Genomic DNA, 22,552 nt, shown 5'->3' on the forward strand with positions numbered 1-22,552 from the left:
TTGTTCATTTGTTTATTTAGTGAGGATTTATCTACTCTTCAGGTTCTCGGTGGGCTTCCCTAGTGGGTCAGCTGGTAAAGAATTCACCTGCAGTGAGAGAGACGTGGGTTCAATCCCTGGGTTGGGATGATCCCCTGGAGAAGGGAACGGCTACCCACTCTAGTATTCTAGCCTGGAGAATTCCATGGACTGTATAGTCCGTGAGATCACAAAGAGTTGGACACAACTGAGTGACTTTCACTTTAGTGAGGATTTATCTATCCACTCTTGCAGCTTCTGCTTCTGTAATTCTTTCAGACAGAGTTGGGGAATGTGAATACAAAAGACTATTGAAAACGTAAAACTATTGAATTGTAGGGTTTGGGTTCTGTACTTACGCCAGAAGAGAATTAGAGAGTATTGAGGAATTTTCTAGGAGACTTAGCTGTCAGCAGAAAAAAATTTGGAAAACTTAACAAGAAGGTGACATTTGAAGTATGTTTTAAAGAGCACGTAAAATTATAAGGCTTGAAATGAAGAATGGGGAATCAGATATTCCAGCCAGCAGTGGAGGGGGAGACACTTCAGCCAGTATGCAGAAGGCGTCCGGGTGCCCGGGGTGTTTGTGTCCTGACCCCTGTGTCTTAAAGGCTGTAAATGTGAGGTAAGCCAAGCAGAGCAGAATTGTCAGGCCTCTTCAAGATCGGGATACAGAATAATCAGTCAGTCACTGTTTAAATGAAGCAAGGGTTTAAGGTCTTAATTATATTTTGTGCTTTATCATTGCATATAGATAAGGAGAGGAAGGGAATCATAGTAAAATTAATGATTGTTCTTACAGCGTCTCAAATAGTGTGCTTTATACTTTACATTTATGAATTTATCAGGTTCCTAAAACAGCCTCAAGTCAATGATAGTGCTATTCATTTCATAGATGATGTTACATAATTTGTCCAAGGATTTCAAAATCAATAAATGATGCCAGCTCCTGGCCATAGAGCAATTGAAGTTTTCAGTCTCTAGAAAATGATCACTGATTGCTCTGTTGTGGCTCTTCTAAGAGCCATTGCAAATGGCTGTGTTGAAGAGCTTTGTCAACTTTTAATTTTGGCAGCATTTCATTTTGCTTCTTGGTTGATACTGTACATTTTATGTATTTTTATTCATTTTATATTTTGAAGTATAGTTGATTTACAATATTATGTTAATTTCTGCTGTACAGCAAAATGATAATTATATATACATTTTTTACATTATTTTCTAGTATGGTTTATTATAGCATACTGAATATGGTTCTCTGCTGTACAGTAGGACCTTCTTGTACTGTGCATTTTAAATACTTTTAGTACTTTCCCTGGTGGCCCAGGTGGTAGAGTCTGCCTGCAATGCAGGAGACCTGGGTTCGATCCTTGGATTGGGAAGATCCCCTCGAGAAGGGAAAGATTACCCACTCTAGTATTCTTGCCTGGAGAGTCCCCAAGGACAGAGGAGCCTGGCGAGCTGCATGCAGTCTACTGGGTCACAGAGAGTCAGACATGACTAAGCAACTAAGCATACAGACGACTAACCATGTGTTTGTTTGTTTAACCAGTAAGTAAGTCACACTGACACTCTTCTGGACACTGTCCCCAGCATTATAGCAGAAGGGGTGGGACTGTACTTAAGAAACATGAAGTCTCATGAGCATTCAGGAGTTGTGGATAGTGAGAGGTATTTTTCAGAATTTATTGACTTTTTTCCAGGTTTTTTTCTGCAAGACTTCTCTGAACCTAGTCCACCTGTTGCCAAAAATAGTGGAACCTTTTGTTATTCTAAGATAACATCACTTGTAAAAGGACCTTTTGTTTTCTTTTTCTCACTCTCTATCCTTTTCTTTTGTACCCCTTTCAGGCAGAAAACAAAGGGGAAAATGAAACTGATGAAGGTGATAAAGCACAAGACGGAGAAAATGAAAAAAACAGTGAAAAGGAACAGGATAGTGAAGTTAGTGAGGATACCAAATCAGGTAATTTGAGGAAACTCTTTGGATTTTCTTATGTAAAACACTAAAAGCACTGGAGAAATGTGAGCAGTTAAATTGTGTAGAAATAGTCCTTCGTTTGCTACATGTTTCTTAACAGTAAATATGAATTTGAGTTTTATTTTGCACTGAGACACCATCACCACGCTGGTAACTACATTGTTTTCAGCGACACAGAGACAAGCAAGTTGTTCAGCTGTGACTGAAGTCAGTACTTCAGTGCATTTTCTTTCCAGTTCGTTGCTGGCATGTCCCATCCTGCCTGACTTGAAAGGCTTCCAGAGGTGCCTGTTCTCGGCTTCTGATTTCCTCCAGACCCTAGGATTTCCCAGAGCATCTCATTGACTGATGAACAAACATTTTGGTCTTAGGACTTAGCTCCCCTGAATTTTCCTTTATATCCAAGGTAAACTACATAGAGAGCTCAGAGAAGACAGAGTGTCCTATTTAGAAAATCCATCTCAAGTAGAAGCCAACTAACATGCATGGAGTGGATCAACAGAAACCTTAAGAAGGGAAAGGCACTGGGATCTCTTTGTAACATCAGTCCTAGTTCGTCATGTGGCAGAGGTGAGAAGTAAGATGGCTTATTCAGACTGGGCACACTGGTAGTAAAGCTTTCTGATTTTTTTCCCCCCAGAAGAAAAGGAGGCTGAAGAGAACAAGGAACTCACTGATTCTTGTAAAGAAAGAGAAAGTGATGTTGGGAAGAAGAAAGTAGAACATGAAATTTCTGAAGGAAACGTAGCCACAGCCGCAGCAGCTGCTCTTGCCTCAGCTGCAACGAAAGCCAAGGTTTGCCCCTGACAGCTCTTTTCCTAGTGCTTTCTTAAGCCATGAATGGCCGTATTGTTTTGACGTTACTGGGAATATTTAGTATAGAGAGCCTTGCACCTCATGGATGACTGTTTGTTTGAATGACATTTCTAGGTTAAGAATTCCATGGGCAGGAGGATGGTGGAAATAGCAGACCTGGGCCTAAATGGTGGCTGCTTTCGAGTCATTCATTGTGTCATTCATTCAGTCTTCTGAAGACTGCAGTGATTGAAGGCAGAATTTAAAGTCTCTCAAATGTGCCTGCAGAACTTGTCTTGGACTGTAGTTCCAATAACTTCAACCAGATTGAAATATTTGTAATTTTTAAGACAAAAATCTGTTTCCTTGTATAAATACTTCACCCTGCTTTTACAGACTGGAAGGAACAAGAAGGAACCTAAAATAGCTCTTTTTCTTCTTGAATTTGCCAGCTTTTCTGGGGGTGGTTTTCTCTATTTATAACATGGTATTGGCTTCCCAGCATATTTAAGAAGAAAAGAGAATGTTATTTTCCCTGCTTTGTGTTAAGTTAGCACTTTAAAGCATTCCAGGCATGAATATGTGAAGTTTAAAAAGTCTATTCACCCCTTTTCTATTTTACCCTCAAAAGTAGTCTCCTCTCATTATAGGTCACCACATTTTAAGCAGTGGTTATTAGGACATGGCTAATTATTTTTATCTGGACCTGTTCTTGATCCATTGGTAAAGATGTTTTTCATGGTGTTTAATTACCCCAGACTATTTAGCTGTTGTAAACTGTTTCTGCAAGTGTTTGATCTGTGTGGCATGACTTTATAACATGCCACACAGATCCACTGATGACCCAGTTCAAACCATAAGAGCACTGTTCGGGTGCCTGCCCATTTGATACAGGTGCAGACGGTGTTGGGGAGGGTTACTCAGGGGTCACAGAATTGTTCAGTCAGATACCCCAGCTGAATGTTAATTTCACAATAGATTAAGGTCTTGCATATTCATACTAGCCAGTCTCTTCCAAAGATGTGTCCTGATCTTCATGGTTCTTAAGTCTAATTTTAGGTATTCTGTCTTGTCTGCCACCCCCGATGTCTAGGAATTTGTGAGAGGTACTCTTGTTTTAGTGAATACTGATGGGGACAGCAATTTGACTGTTGTTTCATATTTGTTTGGTTTTGTTCTTCCTTCATTGGAAGCATTTTTTGAGTCTATCTTCTGCGAGGTTGGATTCCTGGCTATCTCATGGTTTCTAAGCTGTCCAAGTTATTTCTGTTCATGCTGTCATCAATTGGGCATGTTTTCTCTAAAAAGGAGCCAAGTCAGGAGGGCTTCCCTCCTTTGTGCCTTTGAATTGAAAGACACAGCTGTCCACCCAGTCTTCACTCAGGTCACCTTTGCATTGAAGTATAATTTAGACACAAGTAGATACATGTGTCTACAACTAGTACATTTTTTCACAGGCTGAACCCACCTATAGGCTCATAAACAGCACCCATGTCAAGCTGTATACATAACCTTACCTGCTCAGCATTAGCCTCTTCATATCCCTTCCAGTGACTGCTTCCCTCCAGAAGTAGATGCTGCTTGCCTCCTAACAAGTTACTTCTTATGAAAGAAATCATATGCAGAAAAACCTTTAAAAATACCAATATGAGCATGGTACTCTCTTAAATTAACCTCTCTGTCTCTTCAGACTCGAACGCCTGAGGGAATTTGGGGATCTTCCCTGATCGGGACCCTTCTCAGTTCTCAGGTGTCATTTCTCGCCCATCTGTCCTGAAGTCTCACTGGCTCTTCCCATTATTTCTCCTCTCTGTACTACTGTGTGTGCTTCATTGTAAGTTGCCAAAGAAGGAATTAAAGTGGTAGATGACCATAAAAAGTCTCAAAGGTCTTTTTGTGCTTTGGGCACAAACGTTTGTACCACTGACCACCTTGCCACTGCTGTTTTGATTCCTTCATTACAGAGGAACTGCTCTTACGGGTCAATTACCGTGGCCCTTGGATAGTCCGTACAATGAGTGTCCAAAGAACGTTTTCTGTCCAGGTCACTGAATTTCACTCCCTCATCAATCATTCACTCTTTATTTCTAATAGACTTGGAACTTGGGTCTTCATTCTTGGAATACCTGTGTCTTCCACTGACTTGTGAAAGTGTTACAGATGTTCACACTACATGACTTGGTGCACGAATTGTTCCGTGCCACTTACAGCTGGATCTGATGCATTTCACAGCACACATAATCATTTTTGTGCTACATGGTAATTAAGGAGTAAGGAATTTACTTAAATTACTGTAATTAGTACAACTTATCTGGCCTATCCAAGTTTTTTGTTATTCTCGTTTTTGTTCTTCTGAGTCTATAAACAGCTTTGTTATTAAGAGTTTTCCTTGATACATTTTAATTGTTTGTCACACTCTGACATGGAGTGGTAATTAGAGGTTCTAGATCTAGCTCCGAAACATATAGAGTGGGCATGCTTTCTGGCTTTCCCCATCCTTGCCAGATGAGGAGCTTTTGGGTAGAGAGATCAGCTTTTTCATCCCACCTACTGACAAGCTGTGGACTAACTCACCTGAAGAGTGGTGTGTGGGTGTGAGAAAGCACTGTTGGCTTAGTGCCGTCCATGCCTTCCATCTGGGTTTAGCTGGAAGAAACCATCCAGAACTACTGCTAGATAAACTTAGAAACTCCAGAAAATAGAGTATGTCCTCCTTTATCAGTAGCAGTAGGATTCAGTTCTCATAAGATAGCAGAAATCACTTTTTTTTTTAAGACCACATAGACATTTACTTTGGAGAAGGCAATGGCACCCCACTCCAGTACTCTTGCCCAGAGAATCCCATGTATGGAGGAGCCTGGTGGGCTGCAGTCCATGGGGTCGCTAAGAGTCAGACACGACTGAGCAACTTCACTTTCCCTTTTCACTTGCATGCATTGGAGAAGGCAGTGGCAACCCACTCCAGTGTTCTTGCCTGGAGAATCCCAGGGACGACGGAGCCTGGTGGGCTACCGTCTCTGGGGTCGCACAGAGTCGGCCACGACTGAAGCGACTTAGGAGCAGCAGCAGCAGACATTTCCTTCAGGTTTCTTTTCTACTACTACGCCATACCCACCTGCTTTAAAAAGGAGATTTGTCTTCATGGTAAGTGGGTGTTAGTTTTAGGATATCAGGAAGATTTTTTTTCTTATCCCTCAGAAATACTTCATAACTTGCTCCCTTATGCCTGAAATTCTCTCTCGAGATAGGAAAATTGTATCTTTTTCTCATTTTACATGAAGTTAACCAGAACACATTCTTGAATAGCATGTGTAGGATTTTGAGTCCTTGATTTTGGAAATTTGTCTTTATTTTGCATCTAATTAAGTTGTACTTGAAATTCTAGACTGAAGTTTATTATCTATCAAAATTTGGAAGGTATTTTTACCTTTGTTTTCAAAAACCTAGTTTTCCTTTTGAGAAGTCTAACGTAGTCTGAATTTTGTTTGTAACCTTTTTTCTTTTGGTCTGTCTGAAAATTTTTAGAATTTTCAGTCTTTTGATCTTAAATCTCCGAAGTTCTTTGCTGTGGATCTTTTTTTAAATGTTTATTTTCTTACATGGTAATAATCCCTTTATGTTTAATAACTTGTGAGCTTCAGTTTTGAGAGGAAGTATTTTGCTGTATTTATTTGCTAATGAGTGGGGATATCCCTAAGTTCCCCGGCTTCCCTTGCAGCTCAGCTGGTAAAGAATCCACCTGCAATGTAGGAAACCTGGGTTCTATCCCTGGGTTGGGAAGATCCCATGGAGAAGGGAAAGGCTACCCACTCCAGTATTCTGGCCTGGAGAATTCTATGGACCGTAGTCCATGGGTCGCAAAGAGTTGGACACAACTGAGCGACTTTCACTTTCATTTTCCCTAAGTTCCTGTATTACTCTCAAAAAGGTAAAACATTTTCCGCAGAAGCCAGCAGAGTTCTAGGATTCCCATTCTCATTTCAAAAAGCAAAACAAAACTAGAAACTGGTAACATTAGTCTCTTGTGAAGGGTGAGACACAAATGAGAAGGAAAGTCACTTTTTATTTTACACCTCCTTGCATATTGAATTTTATATCAGAAGTACAGAATTATAATACTGTCAGTGATAGCAGACTTAGAATCATGTAATCTTTATTTTAACTTTTGGTATGATTGATGCAGCTTAATGTAGTTTAAGGAGGCAAACATGACCATTAAAAGCTATAGATTCTTTCATAAAATCTTTCGCCTACACTTCTGAATCTTCTTGCAGATAAGTCTCCAAAAGTATAAAACTATTTTTCTTTATCAACTATAAAAGAATGAAAAATAAGGCTCTTATTTAATCGGTGTTCTCTTTAGGTCCCCAAAACTATATTAAACTCCTTGTGCATGTTTACTCCTTCTAGATTTTATAAGAAATACAGATCAGTAAGACAGCCACCCTGTGTTAATTCTCAAAACCTTGTGTAGAAGCAAGATAAGCACACAAATTCAGCTGATAAAATAGTGGAAAATAGTGTTGGGGGTGTGTAGTTGGGGGTGTGTAAGCTCTTGGATGGTGTGTGGAGAAGGTGGGATTGACCCTTTGCACATAGTCAGGACATTGGCTAAGTATGGCATCCTCGTCCTCTCTGGGTGATCCTCATCTTCTCTGAGTGATGTGGCATTTTCCTCTGGGTGCTGCTGAGTTGACAGAAAACGAGAATAGGACTCATCAGTCCTGTTGCAGGGAGTGAGTGATACATTCTTCCAGAATGTCTTCCTGTGTATCTTCAAACTAGGGGTGAAGTATTGTTCACCTTCTTTCCTCCCTGTTCCCAGTAGACCCTCACTAGGGGCTGTGCATCTGTATGTTGGGCGCTGAGGGAGACCACTGCTTGCCTGCCCCTGGACAGTTCCTGAGCAGGGAAGGGCGGAGTTACAGAGTGAGGGTTGGAGGCAGGCTCAGTGGCAGATGGGGAAGTGCCCTGTGGGCCATTGTGTCCTTCTGTTTGCCCATCAAGGCCCTGATTCATTCTCCCTTCCCTGGTGGGCTCTTTGAAGAGAGTAGATTTTCATGGTAGAAGTTGCCTTTTAATCCTTAAAAAGGGTTGATTTATATCTGTTAAGTACTAGAAATTGAGGCATGGATAGTTGTTAAATTGAAATAAATGCTAGAAACTCACAAAGAGGGCATCTAGGGCACCATTCTTAATTACGTAATTCCCACTTTCGGTAGCAATTTCAGCATTGTCTTACTGTTTTCTAAGCAAATATTTACCTGAATACTTCAAATGATTTCTTGCCCTTAGCACCTGGCTGCCGTGGAAGAGAGGAAGATCAAGTCTCTGGTAGCTCTTCTGGTTGAGACACAAATGAAGAAACTGGAGATTAAACTTCGACATTTTGAAGAACTAGAAACTATCATGGACAGAGAGAAAGAAGCTGTAAGTATTGGGAATTTTATAGTGGTTTTTTGACAGTTAACTTGGATCACTTTATAAAACACAAACTAAAGAAAATACGGTAACCTAATTTGTTGGTCTCCATCTCTATCTAACTTTTTCTGTATTTGCTTTGCCTTTCAAAAGGATTATCAGTCAGTGATGGTAAATTAAAGGAAGTCTGAAAATAATTATCTAAGCCTCAGCTTCTTACACTTCTTAGCTTTGCAGATACTTGAAGGTATCAGATTCTCCCTTCTTCAGTAGTCGAATGTTATACTTACTGTATTACCTGTGTGTTATGTTCCCCCTCTTTTATGGAGAACCAGGTCTCGAGTAGTAGTTATAAGCAGCATTTTGCAGGGGTGTACATTTTTTATATGCCCCAAACAGGTCTAAAAAAATTACAGCAAAGGCCAAGAATAAGAAGAGAAGCCACAAGAAGCAAGAAACATAGAAGCAGGGGAACATTTGATGCTCCGAAGGAACTTTTTTTTTTTTTTTGAGAAACAGAGATCAAGTTCTCTGGAGAAGTTTTTTTTGGATGATTTGACCAGGAAAGGAATTGATGACTTTTCTAAATAATGGCTAAGTTTGAGGATATAGTAGTTAGGAATTTTTCGGATTGTTTTGATTTCTTTGTCAGCATGCCATATGCTGGTCTCTGTAAATGAGACAACCTTAAATCATTCCAGAATAGTTTTAATCTTAAGGATCCATTTGCATCTGTTTAACTCTTTCTTTATTGTCAGTCCAGGCAAGTCCTCTGGCAGATTCATGTTGACTAGCTCAGTAACTATCACAGTAGCCCATTTTCATTTTGTCCTAGGACTTGTTCTGCCTCTTATATTCTGGCCCCGTGAGGAACAGGCTGCTTCGGTAACTACCCTATCCACACCCTGTACTCTCATATCCCCGGTCCCATAGCTGTGTGAGTATCTCACGTCCCCTGCCCTCTCCTGTCCCAGGAGCTGTGGCCACCCTGTCCCATCTGCGGCTCTGAGCACCAGCCATGCCGCCGCATACCAGATGCAGGCTTCCTTTATGGCTGTGTTCTCTTCCACCTGTGTGCACCTGCTTTTCCACCAGCAAGGTGTTTTCCTGCTCTCTGCCAGCCTCCTGCACCTGTGGGTGATGTGTCCTCCGTCTCTGCTGCTGCGGCGGCCTAACAGAGCACTTCCTGTATTGTAAATGCTAGTTCATGCACGCGACTCTCTTACCAGAGTATATACTCTTTCTTGAGTGTCTTTGTTCACACACCACTGGCACATCATGGGTGCTTGTGTAAGTGTCTGTTGAATGAATGCATGTGTCAGAAGCTGGAAAAGTAGAAAAGAAAGTTTAACTTTGGGGACTTGACGTTAGTTTAACAGGGAAGACAGAGACCAGGTGACAGTATTGTGTGTTCAGTTCCTATGGGAACATAACCTGGAAGATGTGGAGAGGATGTTAGAGAAAACATCCAAGAGGTGAGCTGGAACGTTGAAGAATGAGTGGTTGTGTTTATCTTACCCTAAGAAGCTGCCCTTTTGTCATTTGATAGCCTCTTGTAGGGTATTTGGAACAACAGGGAGCTATTTCTATAGAATGGATTATCGACACATACAGAATTCACATGATGATTGTGTAGTTCCCCCTGGCACCTGGATGCCATGCTGCCATTCATGCAGCAGAACTAATATGTTAGCCTGGAAGATTAGCATGACCCTGTGTGGGTACTTAATACAATTATGTCTAGATTGTCATGGGGCTCTTTTCTCAGCTTTAAAAATAAAACACCTTATCTTCAGAGGGTGAGCCTGTGGATGCATCACTCTTAAACCCCCCTAGTGGAAGACTGTGTCCCCTGGAATGGCAGAGCCCTCAGTCCCTCCTTGGTTCTCTCCACGGATTCTCAGACATCTGGGGGTAGTGTGTGATGGTTCTTAGCCCTTCCAAATTTTCCTTGTGCTCTGGAGTTTTAATAGTTATTTATCTCAAATTAACTGCTCTGTGTTTTTCTTATTTGAATCTTTTTTTTAATGTTAAATTCTAATTGAGCTCATAAAACATTTTACAAAATAGTCTGAATAAAAAAGCACAACCAAAAACATGGATAAACATTCTGCTGAATCTTTTTCACCACACAAGATTGCTCTTCTCAAATCCTTTGGTGATCAACCTGTCTTTTGTAAATCAACATTTGGGGCAGGACAGTTTATTGTGTAAGACAGTCCCTAGCCCTAGGCACTGAATATCAGTAACATATCTGTATTAGTTACTGCTGTGTAAAAAAATTACCCCAAAGCAGTGACTGAAAACAGTACCTCACACACTTCTTAGGGGTTAGGAATCTGAGAGCAGCTTTTCTGAGTGCCTCAGGCTCAGCGTCTCTGATTATGTTGCCATCTTCGTAAGGCTCAGCTGGGGCTGGTGGACACAACCTCCAAGCTTGTTCACGTGGCTGTGGGCAGGAGACTTTGGTCCCTTACTGCATGGGCTTCTCCATAGTGTTCCTCATGAAGTGGCTTCCCTTCTTAGAGCAAGTGACTGAAAAGAGCTATAAAAGAGCAGCCAAACTGGAAGCCACAGTATCTTTTATAACCTCAATTTGTCAGTCACAGCCCTGTGCTTCTGCTGTATTCTGTCAGCCCCACAGCCCAGCCTTGATTCTGGGGATAGGGGTGCCCGTAGGTTGGCAGGGCTCAGTGGGCAAGTCCTCAGTGTTAGGGAGCAGGGTCATAGGGGCCCGCTTGGAGGCTCGCTGTCACAACAGCCGGAAAGTCTTCCAAACTGTAAAATGGCTCCCATTCATTTCATGCACAGTAAGACATATTCTGGAGAAGGCAGTGGCACCCCACTCCAGTACTGTTGCCCGGAAAATCCCATGGATGGAGGAGCCTGGTAGGTTGCAGTCCATGGGGTCGCTAAGAGTCAGACACGACTGAGAGACTTCCCTTTCACTTTCCACTTTGATGCATTGGAGAAGGAAATGGCAACCCACTCCGGTGTTCTTGCCTGGAGAATCCCATGGATGGAGAAGCCTGGTTGGCTGCAGTCCATGGGGTTGCAGAGAGTTGGACACGACTGAAGCGACTTAGCAGCAGCAAGACATATTCTATTTTTCTCCTGTTATCCTGTGGGCGAGCAAAGCCTTGGCTATTTCCTGCTGATGATTTCCTGTCCTCCCAGGCCTGTTGTGAAGATGAAATGAGAGAACTATGGCATGTGCTTAGCACACTGCCTAGAACACAGAGTAAGTGTTCAATAAGTATTTATATGCCCTCTTTATGCAAATCAATTATCAAGAATTATAGATTAAATTGTTAATATTTATAAGCCTTTGCTTACGTTATGGACATTTAGAATCTAGCAAGGGTGCTGGGTGAGAGCGTGAGGCTATTTCTGTTTAACTCTTCTCATTGACAAAGTTTCTAGAGCTTGAACAGATCGCACAGTTCATAAATGACAGAGCTGGGTCTCAAACCTATGCTAGTTCAGCTCTGTGTTTTAATCTAGTACTTCATAATTGTAAAGAAATGAGCCATTCTTACCTCTTTTTCACCCGAAGACTGAGATATGCAAGGTTTTAACAAGCCCCTGTTGTGACTCATGAAAGTTGAAACTGAGAAGAGCGGTCAGATGAGCTGGGAGCAGCACGTTGCAACCACTGCCCAGTGCTCTGGCTCCGGCTCTCAGTGCACTGTCAGTCCGATCCTGCTCATCTCTGCCTGGTGATCAGTAGCTTCAGGACATACTTTTTTGAAGTAAACATTTGGTTTTGTTTATACAGCAATAGGTTTCAAAAATCTTTTTTTAGACTTTCAGAATCAGGTATGAAATTTCTTCTAATACCTTAAAAATCAGATGTTCTTTTGAGTCTTATTTAGAAAGTAAGAGTAAGGCTATTAACAACTCAGTATCTTGTGTAGATACTATGAATGCAGCTATAATTAGAGCTCAGTAGTTTTGTTACAGCCTGTTCATAAAATACTGTTACAGGATGAAGGTAGTTTAGGGAATATACAGAGTTTGGGAACTGACAAGATGAAAACTACTGACCCCAGTTACGGTGAGGATGCTGAGCTGGCCCTGGGTTAGAAACTCAGAGAGTCTGCCCAACTGTGCAGCCTTCCATGCCAGACGGATGGCACACGTCATTCAAGGGAACAGGTGGCAGACATGCGCTGTGTGGCAGGTTGGAGAGAACTGGAGGGCCTGGGCCCTACCTACAGTATTCTTACTTGAATTAAAGGGGAGGAAATACTTGGAGGCCCATGAGGATCTGTGTCTTGATTTCGTTTATAGCCTCTGGACTTGATGCTCTCATTTGGCTAGGTATAGAAATCATGTACCTTCTGAAAGAGAGACATTGTAGGAAACTCAGAGCTGTGAGAAACCTTCAGGAGGTGAGAGAGTAGATAAGAGATTGACACAAAGATACCACTTCAGGTAATGAGGCCAAGGGGATTCAGCGGAGGCTGTAACGTAAATATTCATGTTGGTTACACAAATTGTCAGATCGTAGTTGTTTCAGTCATGGCTTTCTCAGGCAAACATTCCTTGTTTATTTCTATGAGATTTAGAAATTCTGCCATTTGAGGAAGTCAGGTCATCCGTTTGGCATGGAAGGCTGCACAGTTTCTAACCCAGGGCCAGCTCAGCATCCTCACCTTAACTGGGGTCAGTAGTTTTCATCTTGTCAGTTCCCAGACAAACTCTGTATATTCCCTAACTACCTATTTTTATTTCACCTGAGCTCTGCACGCCTTGGCCAGAGAGCCTGCATCCCACCCTAGAAAGTACAGACTTTGGCTCTGGAGGCCCCTGACACATTACCATAAAGTACCTATAAAAATTTTACAGGAAGACTGTGACTAGAGCAATATAGTACACCACAGCCACATATATTACCTTACAGGAGGGGAAGGAATACGGGGAGAGATGCTGCAATTAAAGGTACATTTTAAGTTTTAATGATGTCAGTAGTTAAGTTTGAAAGAATTGTGAGCTCGACTTTAAAGGTAGTTAAAATATGGTTAAATAGTTGCCAACTTGAAAGGTCATCCATGAGCTAAAAGATGGGACAATTTCAGGATTGCCTCCGATTGTCAAGGAGATCTTTCTGGTAGAGGAAGGAATGATCTGAGCTGGTTATTTTTTTTTTTTTAATGGTCCAAATCCAAAACTGAAGAGGAAGGTGTGATTGCTAAGGAGGCCAAGAGTCTCCTTAGTCTACTTAGATCTACTGCCTAGATCTGGCAGTATTCATGGCACAGACAGTGGATTAAGTTCATTTGTTCATTTAGCAACTGTTTATTGAACACCCGCTTTGTTCTAGGCATGTTAGGTACTGCGGATACACTGGTGAATAAAACTGTTAGGCTTACTTAGTAGACCTTAAATATTAATGAAGGATGCTAGATGCTGTGTGCTGTATATTTGTATGCATGTGTATTACTGTGTATGTATACATACCATTATGTTTCACAATGGGTAGGTGAGACTGGGAGAGGCAAGGGAAGGGTTTGCGTATTAACAGATGTCATCTGAGTAGGCCTTAGCAAACTGACAATTGGGTGAATGTCTTTAAGGCCTAGAAACAGCCAGTATCAGAGACTCTTGAGGCTGGAGCGTGACTGACATGTTTGAAACTAAGGAGTAGGCGGGTGGGCGGGAGTTAGGAGGGAACAGCATGAAGTCAGGGACAATGGTGCTCTAATCACAGAAGTCCCTTATGACTAATTAAGGAAAAATTAGCAAAAAGTTAATTTTACACTGCCCCAGAAGAATAGTTGCCTGTGTGTTTGTATTGACAGTAGTTCGTCTCTGTGCGTGCATGTGTGCTAAGTCACTTCAGTTGTGTCTGACTCTGTGACACTAGAGTTGGACACAGGACTGCAGTCTGCCAGGCTCCTCTGTCCGTGGGGTTCTCCAAGCAAGAATACTGGAGTGGGTGGCCATGCCCTTCTCCAGGGTATCTTCCTGGCCCAGGGATCAAACCCAGATCTCCTGCGGCTAGTGCATCGCAGGCGGTTTCTTCATACCTCTGAGCCACTGGGGTAGCCCCCTTTTGTCTTTGTACTGCCTGTTATGTAATTGAATCTGTTGGTAGACAGGCACCATGACATTATGGATAGTTTTATCTGAGATTAAGAAAGCTATACTTAGAAGCGAGTTTACTTGAAAAGACATTGGGCTTCAGGCAGCAGGCACTTTACAAGGACTTTACAGGTGACCGGTCACAAAAATGATGTCAGCTCCGCTTTGGAATTTCCACCTCCAGAAGCAGGTGTGGAAGCAGAAAGATGCAGTTGTGTTGTTTTGTTTTTCCAGAGGTGTACAAAGGAATGATTATGCCCGCTTTTTTCTTAAGTCGATTTCTGTTCATTGATATCAAACCTTTCAAAGGAAGGTGTGTTTATTTACTTCAGTTCTGAGGCCAAGTAGTCAGAGTCTTCAAGGCTCTGCCACTACCCTTGGCAGTGTAGATGGATTTTTGAGGCCCCCACCTTCTTTTACTCTTTCCCACCCCTCCTCCCTGTTCTATGCAAATGAAGTTGGGAGAGAAGCTCTGTGTGAACTTCAGCTGCAGTTGCAGCTGTGTGTGTGTTTGGGGTCTTGTAGAAAAGTGCTCTGTTGTGTTCCGGTTCTGCTTGGATTTGCTGCTTTATACATACACAGTGTAGGAATGAAGAGGGAGAGGAAGGCAGAGTTTGAATGCCGTGGGGGTCAGGGGTGTCTTTAGATCAGAGCCACAGGCAGCTTTGTATGATACTGGGTTCCCTAGACCCACATTGGAGCCGCGAAAGAAAGTGAACAGATTGATTAGCTCCCTGTTACGGGAGTAATCTACACTATTTGGCTTCGCTGTGGGGACTTGTCTGTAGTCTTTGATCATAGAGAAGGGAGAGAAGAAAGTCAGGTTATCTGAAGCATGTAACTTGGTCAGTTTTAGTGTTTTGTTTTGGGATTACACAAATATTACGAATACATTAAAAAGTGACTTCAGATTTATTCCTAGGAATAATCACTGTTAATAATTTAGCGTCTTCCGGAACATTTTCAATGAGTAGATAATGTTTGTATGTGACCATAAAGTTTTTATATATATATATAATTGATATAAATATTATTATTGTAAATTGCTTTTTTTCTGCTCAGTGTATCTCAGACATAAATGTACATCAAAAATAATACATTAATGACTATCCTTATACAAACATACATGCAGTTTTCTAGCACACATTTCCACATATAGAATCACTGGGTTATTGGTTTTGTGAATTTCAAATTTGCTCAGAACTATCGTACTCTGCTCAAAAATTCACAGTTCACATTCACATTTGATTGCCACAGAAGTGGCAGTTAGACTGAGTAACAGTGGTGGTGCTAGTGGTAAGGTAAAGAACCCACCTGCCAAGGCAGGTGAGACGTAAGAGATGAGAGTTCGATCCCTGGGTTGGGAAAACCACCTGGAGGAGGGCACAGCAACCCACTCCAGTGTTCTTGCCTGGAGAATCCCATGAACAGAGGAGCCTGGTGGGCTACAGTTCATAGAGCCACACAGAGTCGGACACAACTGAAGCAACTTTAGCATGCAGGCAGCAATAGTCAGTTACCTGTAACAAAAGAAATTCCTTTTGTATGGTGGGGCCAGTATGTGTCCATAAGCTCTGCTGCATGCTCCCCAGAACAGGTCCTCCTGGAGCCAGCTGGTAACCTGCCGTGGACATTGCTCTCACTTCACAGGACCTGTTCATTGCACATTTAATCTAAAGCTTAAATTGGGTTCTTTCCAGGTGTGTGTGTATGTGTGTATATGTGCGTGTATATATTTAATCAAATCCTTTTTAATTCTTCTAATTATCTTTTAATTACTTTGTATGTTTTGAAGTGATCATTGAAGCTCATGAGAAAATAGTATAATTGAGGTTAGTTCATTTTAGACAAAGGATTGGACTTCCCTGGTGGCATCATCTGCCTACTATGTGGGAGACCTGGGTTCAGTCCCTGGGTCGGGAAGATCTCCTGGAGAAGGAAATGGCAACCCACTCCAGTATTCTTACCTGGAAAACCCCATGGATGGAGGAACCTGGCAGGCTACAGTCCATGGGGTTGCAAAGAGTCAGATGACTGAGCGACTTCACTAGACAAGGAAGGTGGGCAAATTTTTCTCTTCAAGATTAATACTTTGATACTAAGGTCAGCTCCTAAAGAAAGGCTAGTTTGGTTTAAAAACAAACAAACACTGAGATAGGTAAAATTTCCCTTCAGAGACACAAAATCTCCCTCCAGTAACAGTTCAGCTTTTTATAAAGCAGATCTTGACCTATATTCTTGAGTTCTTACGTAACTGCAGGACTTCAGCCAAGCTGTCCAGAGCAATAGTGGCTCAACAGGACTGTAGGTTGAGGTCCTTTTCTCGCAACCTGGTAAGTCTAACTTCAGGATAGTGCTAAATTTCCTGGAAAGAATGGGTAGAAGAAAGCAAAACGTAGGACTTAGGTCAGAGTCTTTAGATTTCTCTCTTTTTTTTTTTTATTTACCTTTTACCTCCATTATCTCACTGATTAGTCATCTTGCAGAGCTGGACTTCCAGAGGATTCTCTGGCTGTTGAGAATTTTGTTCTCTTACAGCTCCCTTCCAATTCTGAAAAGAAGGGTATGTTACTGAGCCGGGCTCTAGCCTCTTCCGGTCGCTGTTAGGAAGAGCTCCCAGCAACCTGTTAGACCACGGTAGCAGTAGCACCCTGTCTCCTCTCCTGATCACCCTCAACCACTCACAGAATCCTTTCTTTCAGATCTCCATCTCCCAAGGGAGACTCTCTGCAAGCCAGCTGAACAGCATACTCACGGTATAAGTGTTGCCATCTGTTCTCTCCCTTTCTTCTCCTCCTCACCTGGCCATGCTGGTTGTCTTCATGCTGTGTCCACGGCCTGTCTTCCCACACCCAGTCCATCTGTGGACATTCCCTCCTGGCTAACTCCTGACAGCCAATGAAGCTTCTCACTAGGCTCCTCAGGGACTTCTCCCCAAGCTGCTCTCTGCTAAGAGCCCAGATTCGCAAGCAAATACTCACGCATATTCTACCTAGATTTTGCTAATGATAGTATGTAGTATTTATCTATAAATCTGACTGCTCCTGAAAGCCAAAACGTTACATTTCCTTAACTTGGAGTAGTGCTCTCCAACAGCAATATAGTGAGCCATATATGTAATTTAAAATTTTCTAGTAGCCACATTAAAAAAAAACAAAATCATAAAGATGTTTTAATGCAATATATGTGTGTTATTCTTAACATGTAATCAGTATGAAAAATTGATTTTTTTCAGATTTCAAAACTCATTGCGGATGTTACATTGATAGTACATCTCCTTTGAGATTAGCCATATCTCAAGTGCCCAAGAGCCATTGTGGCTGCTATAGAAATGCCTCCCAGTGAATAAGATCTTGCTCTCGAAAATGGTGGGGTAGAACATTATAGAGTAGAAATAGATCACACCCTCCTTATGATCTTTATAATGCTTACTTTAGAAACCTGAATTTTTATTTTTGTTCATGTTAAAGATGATTTTTCTCTGTCAGCTCTGGATTTAATTTTGATGGCTTTTAAGGTGACCACCCATTCTGTGCTACTGTTTGGCATATGGTTTCTGAATTTTCTACCACATATAATAACTTCTCATGTATTTATAATAACGTATTTATTATTTATTTATAATAACTTCTCTTATTTCTCTATTTTAATTTGGGTCCCAGAAATATTATCTTGAATACTGAAGCACTTATATTCTTCAGACCACAAGTCATGTAAATTTTTATTTAGACTTTGAAAATATGCTGTGAATGTGTCACCCAGTATAATTTTGGCTACTTGGAAGCTAAGTAGCTAAGATTTACAGTGGCAGTGCCAAAGTTCCATCTAGAAGATGTGTATCTTTCCAGCTAAGGCCACGTCCACTCGTGCAGAGGATTTAACTGTGATGTCACATTCTAAAATAGTAGCCAAAAAGGATCACTTTCAGAAGAGAGCACCTAAAATGGTTGGACTTGAAATACTAGTATCTTAAGGAACTATCTTAAGGAACAAGAGGACAAGAGATGTTTCTGTCACCTGAGAAAGAATAAGGTGGTTGTGGAAGCTATTTTTTAAATATCTGAAGGCCTGCCAACAGAGGGATTACCTGTGCTGAGTACAGTTGCCCCACATGGGGTGAAGGTTCCAAGGAAAGGCAAATCTTATACTTAACATAGAGAAAAACTTGACTTCATGCTACTCAAGAAGCAGTGCCTTTTCTCTGACTGTGGTGGTTGCAGGAGAGGAGGTGACTATGTAATGGTGATGAAGTTTGGGGAACTTAGGCACCATGTGGGTGTCCTGTGTTGGCATCCAATCCTGAAAGCCTCTCCTGGTGTCATTTCTCTTCCCCTTTCTTTTCTTAACAGTTAGAACAACAGAGGCAGCAGTTGCTTACGGAGCGCCAGAACTTCCACATGGAGCAGCTGAAATATGCTGAGTTGCGAGCCCGACAGCAAATGGAACAGCAGCAGCATGGGCCGAACCCTCAACAGGCACACCAGCACTCAGGAGGACCCGGCCTGGCGCAGCTGGGAGCAGCAGGACATCCTGGCATGATGCCTCATCAACAGCCCCCTCCCTACCCTCTGATGCACCACCAGATGCCACCGCCTCATCCACCCCAGCCAGGTGAGAGGAAGCTCTGCTCACAGATGCAGCTGGGCTCATCCCTGTGCTCGGAGCATCAGAGGGTCAGACCTCACCGTTGGGGATTTCTGACTGAGACTGTGCAGCATGTCCGTCATCATCCAGGATGTGGTAGACAAGTGAATCTGGCTTTGTAGCCATCAGCACATGAAGCCTGCTGGGTTCTCTTTCCAGGGTCCTCTTGTCATGATGCCTTTTTCTTGGATAGGTCAGCAGTATATCCCAAAAGTTCCTTAAAAATTCATCCTTGGATTGTCTACACTATTTTTTAATTGACATTTCAAAGATAGACATGAAAAGAAAAGTACAGTGATCTCTTAATGATGCATTTTCAGTGATCATCACCTTTCTGCCATTCTTAGCTTTTTGTTGTAGAAATCTTCTGTAGGTAAAAGTAGAATAGCGTAATAAGCCCCCAAATGCCTATTGCACAGCTTCACTTCATGTGTTGAAGAAATCCGGGTCTTGAGCCTGTGGCTGTGCCTGATTGTGCACTCAAGGTGCATGGTGTCATTTCACATGGCTTCTCCCCTCTTTGCTCCTCCCACACATCTCCCATAAGTAAACCACAGGATGGCGCTGGATACTTTCGCAGGTTTAGGGTCACTTTGGGAGTGCAGACATTTTTCCTGTGGTGTCCGTTCTCTCTTGGTGACCTTCAGGTTTGCCAGTGGTTTTGGTGTTCCTAAGTTCCCCATTAAATGACTCACTTAAGATTTCACCTGCCAATGACAATCGCTTCCTAGATCAGTTATTTCATCAGCTGTTGCAAAATATAAGATTCCTGAATTTATTGTCCTTTCTGCCTTTATTTATATTGTACATTTGTTAGCAGTGATTCTTTTGTTACAAAAGCTTTTCTTCACCAGTCATTTTGTTACGCTGAAAATCAGTCCTTGCAAGAAAGCCTGGATAAATGCTTCATTCTTTCCCTTTATTTATCAGTCACCTGAATAATGAGTCCTCCCTCCTCCCCCAAGCCAGTCCTCCACTCCCCCGCAAAGAGTCTCCAAAGGTGACCGATAAGGATTTTTCTGTTGTGTGTGTATGCTTTTAGTATTGTGAATTTGTATGTCCTGTATTTTTAGGTGTTTCAATGTTATGGACCTTACTCATTTTCATTCTGAAATTGTCCCATCTTTTAGTTCATGGGTGCCCTTCAAGTTGGCAGCTTTTTACCACATTTTAACTACCTTGAAAGTCGAGCTCACAATTCTTTCAAACTTAACTACTGACATCATTAAAACTTAAAATGTACCTTTAATTGCAGCATCTTTCCCCGTATTCCTTCCCCTCCTGTAAGGTAATATATGTGGCTGTGGTGTACTATATTGCTCTAGTCACAGTCTTCCTATAAGATTTTTATAGGTACTTTATGGTAATGTGTCAGGTGCCTCCAGAGCCAAAGTCTGTACTTTCTAGGGTGGGATGCAGGCTCTCTGGCCAAGGCGTGCAGAGCTCAGTTGAAATAAAAATAGGAAGACCCTTGGAAGCCTGAGAGGATTCTCACTGTTACTAATGTCAGTTGACCTGACTTCCTCAAATGGCAGAATTTCTAAATCTCATAGAAATAAACAAGGTATGTTGGCCTGAGGGAGCCATGACTGAAACAACTCTGATCTGACAATTTATGTTACCAATATGAATTTTTACTTTACAGCCCCAAACATGTTTAGGCATTAGTTTTTATTGGCTTGACCCCAAAATGGGGCTTTCTCTCTCGCTCTCTCTCTCTCGCTTTCACACACGCACACAGATGGCAGTTGTGAGTTTACTACCACCATTAGACTTGCTGCTTGATCTATATGACATTTGTGAAGATAGTTTCAGAAGTCTGCCAGGCTCATGACACAGGGTTACTTTACTTCTCAGCCCTTGTCTGTCTGCTTGAGTGGGTCTTAAAATCTAATTTTCTAACACGTTACAAGCTATGAATGCTTAACAGAATGATGATCCCAACGTGATTTTTTTTCAAAAACAGTTATTTTAAAGTTTAATTCTTTAAACTCTTGGGATAAATGTTTAAGAGGAGGTTTGCTGTGGCATTTGTTCTTAATGGTGTTGAAGCCTCACCATCTGCAGTAACTATTCACAGAATTTCTCAGGAAGTTCTCTACCATCTGCATTTAGAAAAAGTATCCTTCTGCCTTTTTTTCTAAGTTACATCCTGGTGAGAACAGGTGTTTGTATGCCAGGCCCTTAACCCACAGTATTTTTACTTCTCACTGTCCTCCCTTTAGAAGTGAAGAACTAATGCATGTCAAGGCTATGTTACCTTGCCACATGGTGGAGCCAGGCTTCCTGCTGGACTCCCTCTTATGGCAAAGTGATATCACGATGCCCCTTCCTGTGATGGAGGACCAAGTGGATTGGTAGCAGACTCAGATACAGCTATATTCTTTCAGGGAGACAGTGGCGGAAAACTAGAGTTCTTAAAATAGCCTGCAGAATACAGATAGGTTATGTTTCTCTTTTTACTTAGAGAAATAGGCTTTTCTTAAGTGAATTTTGAAGAAAAGGATCATTATGTGTATAATGAGAGTGTTTTTGTGCCAAGCTATTCTGTTTTTGCCATGCGGTATATGAGAGCTTAGTTCCCCAACCAGGGATCACACCCACACCCCCTGCAGTGGAAGTGCAAAGTCTTAATCACTGAACTGCCAAGAAAGTCCCTGTTTTCTTGAAAATTTTTCTATTGAAATGTAACATACATATGAAAAAATACACTAGCCCTAGTAAATACTTGATGATTTTTAACAAAGAGAACGTACCTTTGTAACCAACACTCTGAAGACCCCTCATGGCTTTTCGCAAGCTCCTCCCTCCCCTGGGGTAGCAACTGTCCCAAAGTCCAACACCATAGACCAGTTGGGCTGGTTTTGAATGATATCTGGAAGGGATCTCGTGCTGATTTTTGTCGGTTTGGCTTCTTTCACTCGACACTGCGTATGTGAAATGCATCTGCATTGTCGTGACTGGTCATCGATTTGCTCTTTGTTCTTACTGCATGTATTCCACTGTGTGGCCCTGCCATGATTTATTATATACCATGATCCGTTGTCCTGTTGATGGATGTTCGATTCTTTGCCATTTTAGTAATTAGAAATAGTGCTGCTGTGAACATGCGTGTGCACATGTCTTTTCGAGGCATTGGTATACATTTCTGTTGTGTGTGCCCTTAAGTAGTGAAATTTGCCACGTGCCTAGAATGAGTCTTAGGAATTCCATGTATTCACATTAGTTGATGCTGCCAAAATTTTGCCAAAATGCTAATGCCAGTTTACATTCTCTCCCTTAGGGTGTAAGAGTTCCAGCAGCTCAAGGTGATCATTTTCCATAGTTTCCCTTTTGTGGGGTTGCTTTGGCGTTTGAATATAAAAATCAGATGTGTTGGAAAGTAAAATTATGAATAATAAATTGAACCCACTAATTAAAAGCTAACTTAATATTAGCAGTTCAGAAAAGACTGGTTTTAACAGATTCTAGAAACTGGCTAAAGGGGCTTTTTATATTAAGGCAAGCAAGGGAGTCTGTAATATTTTAGGTGGAGAACAACTTTAGTCTCTTATTTGCCACAGGTGTAAGTTCATAACTGTGAATATAGTCCTTCTGACTAATATT

General features: G+C 41.7%; 1 protein-coding gene across 1 annotated transcript in view; it reads left to right on the forward strand.

Moving 5' to 3' along the window:
• The window catches only part of SMARCC1 (SWI/SNF related BAF chromatin remodeling complex subunit C1), a 125,630-nt gene that overhangs the window by 88,070 nt on the left and 15,008 nt on the right, over positions 1–22,552 (forward strand). The window contains exons 23-26 of the mRNA XM_086368291.1: positions 1,870–1,984; positions 2,640–2,794; positions 8,090–8,224; positions 18,652–18,913. Of these exons, the coding sequence (XP_086224417.1) occupies positions 1,870–1,984; positions 2,640–2,794; positions 8,090–8,224; positions 18,652–18,913 (667 nt within the window). The remainder of the gene's footprint in view (positions 1–1,869; positions 1,985–2,639; positions 2,795–8,089; positions 8,225–18,651; positions 18,914–22,552) is intronic.

The sequence above is a fragment of the Bos grunniens genome, chromosome 22 (genome assembly GCF_055505025.1).
Source record: "Bos grunniens cultivar Pamir isolate PY7600 chromosome 22, Bosgru_T2T1.0, whole genome shotgun sequence".
NCBI lineage: Eukaryota > Metazoa > Chordata > Mammalia > Artiodactyla > Bovidae > Bos > Bos grunniens.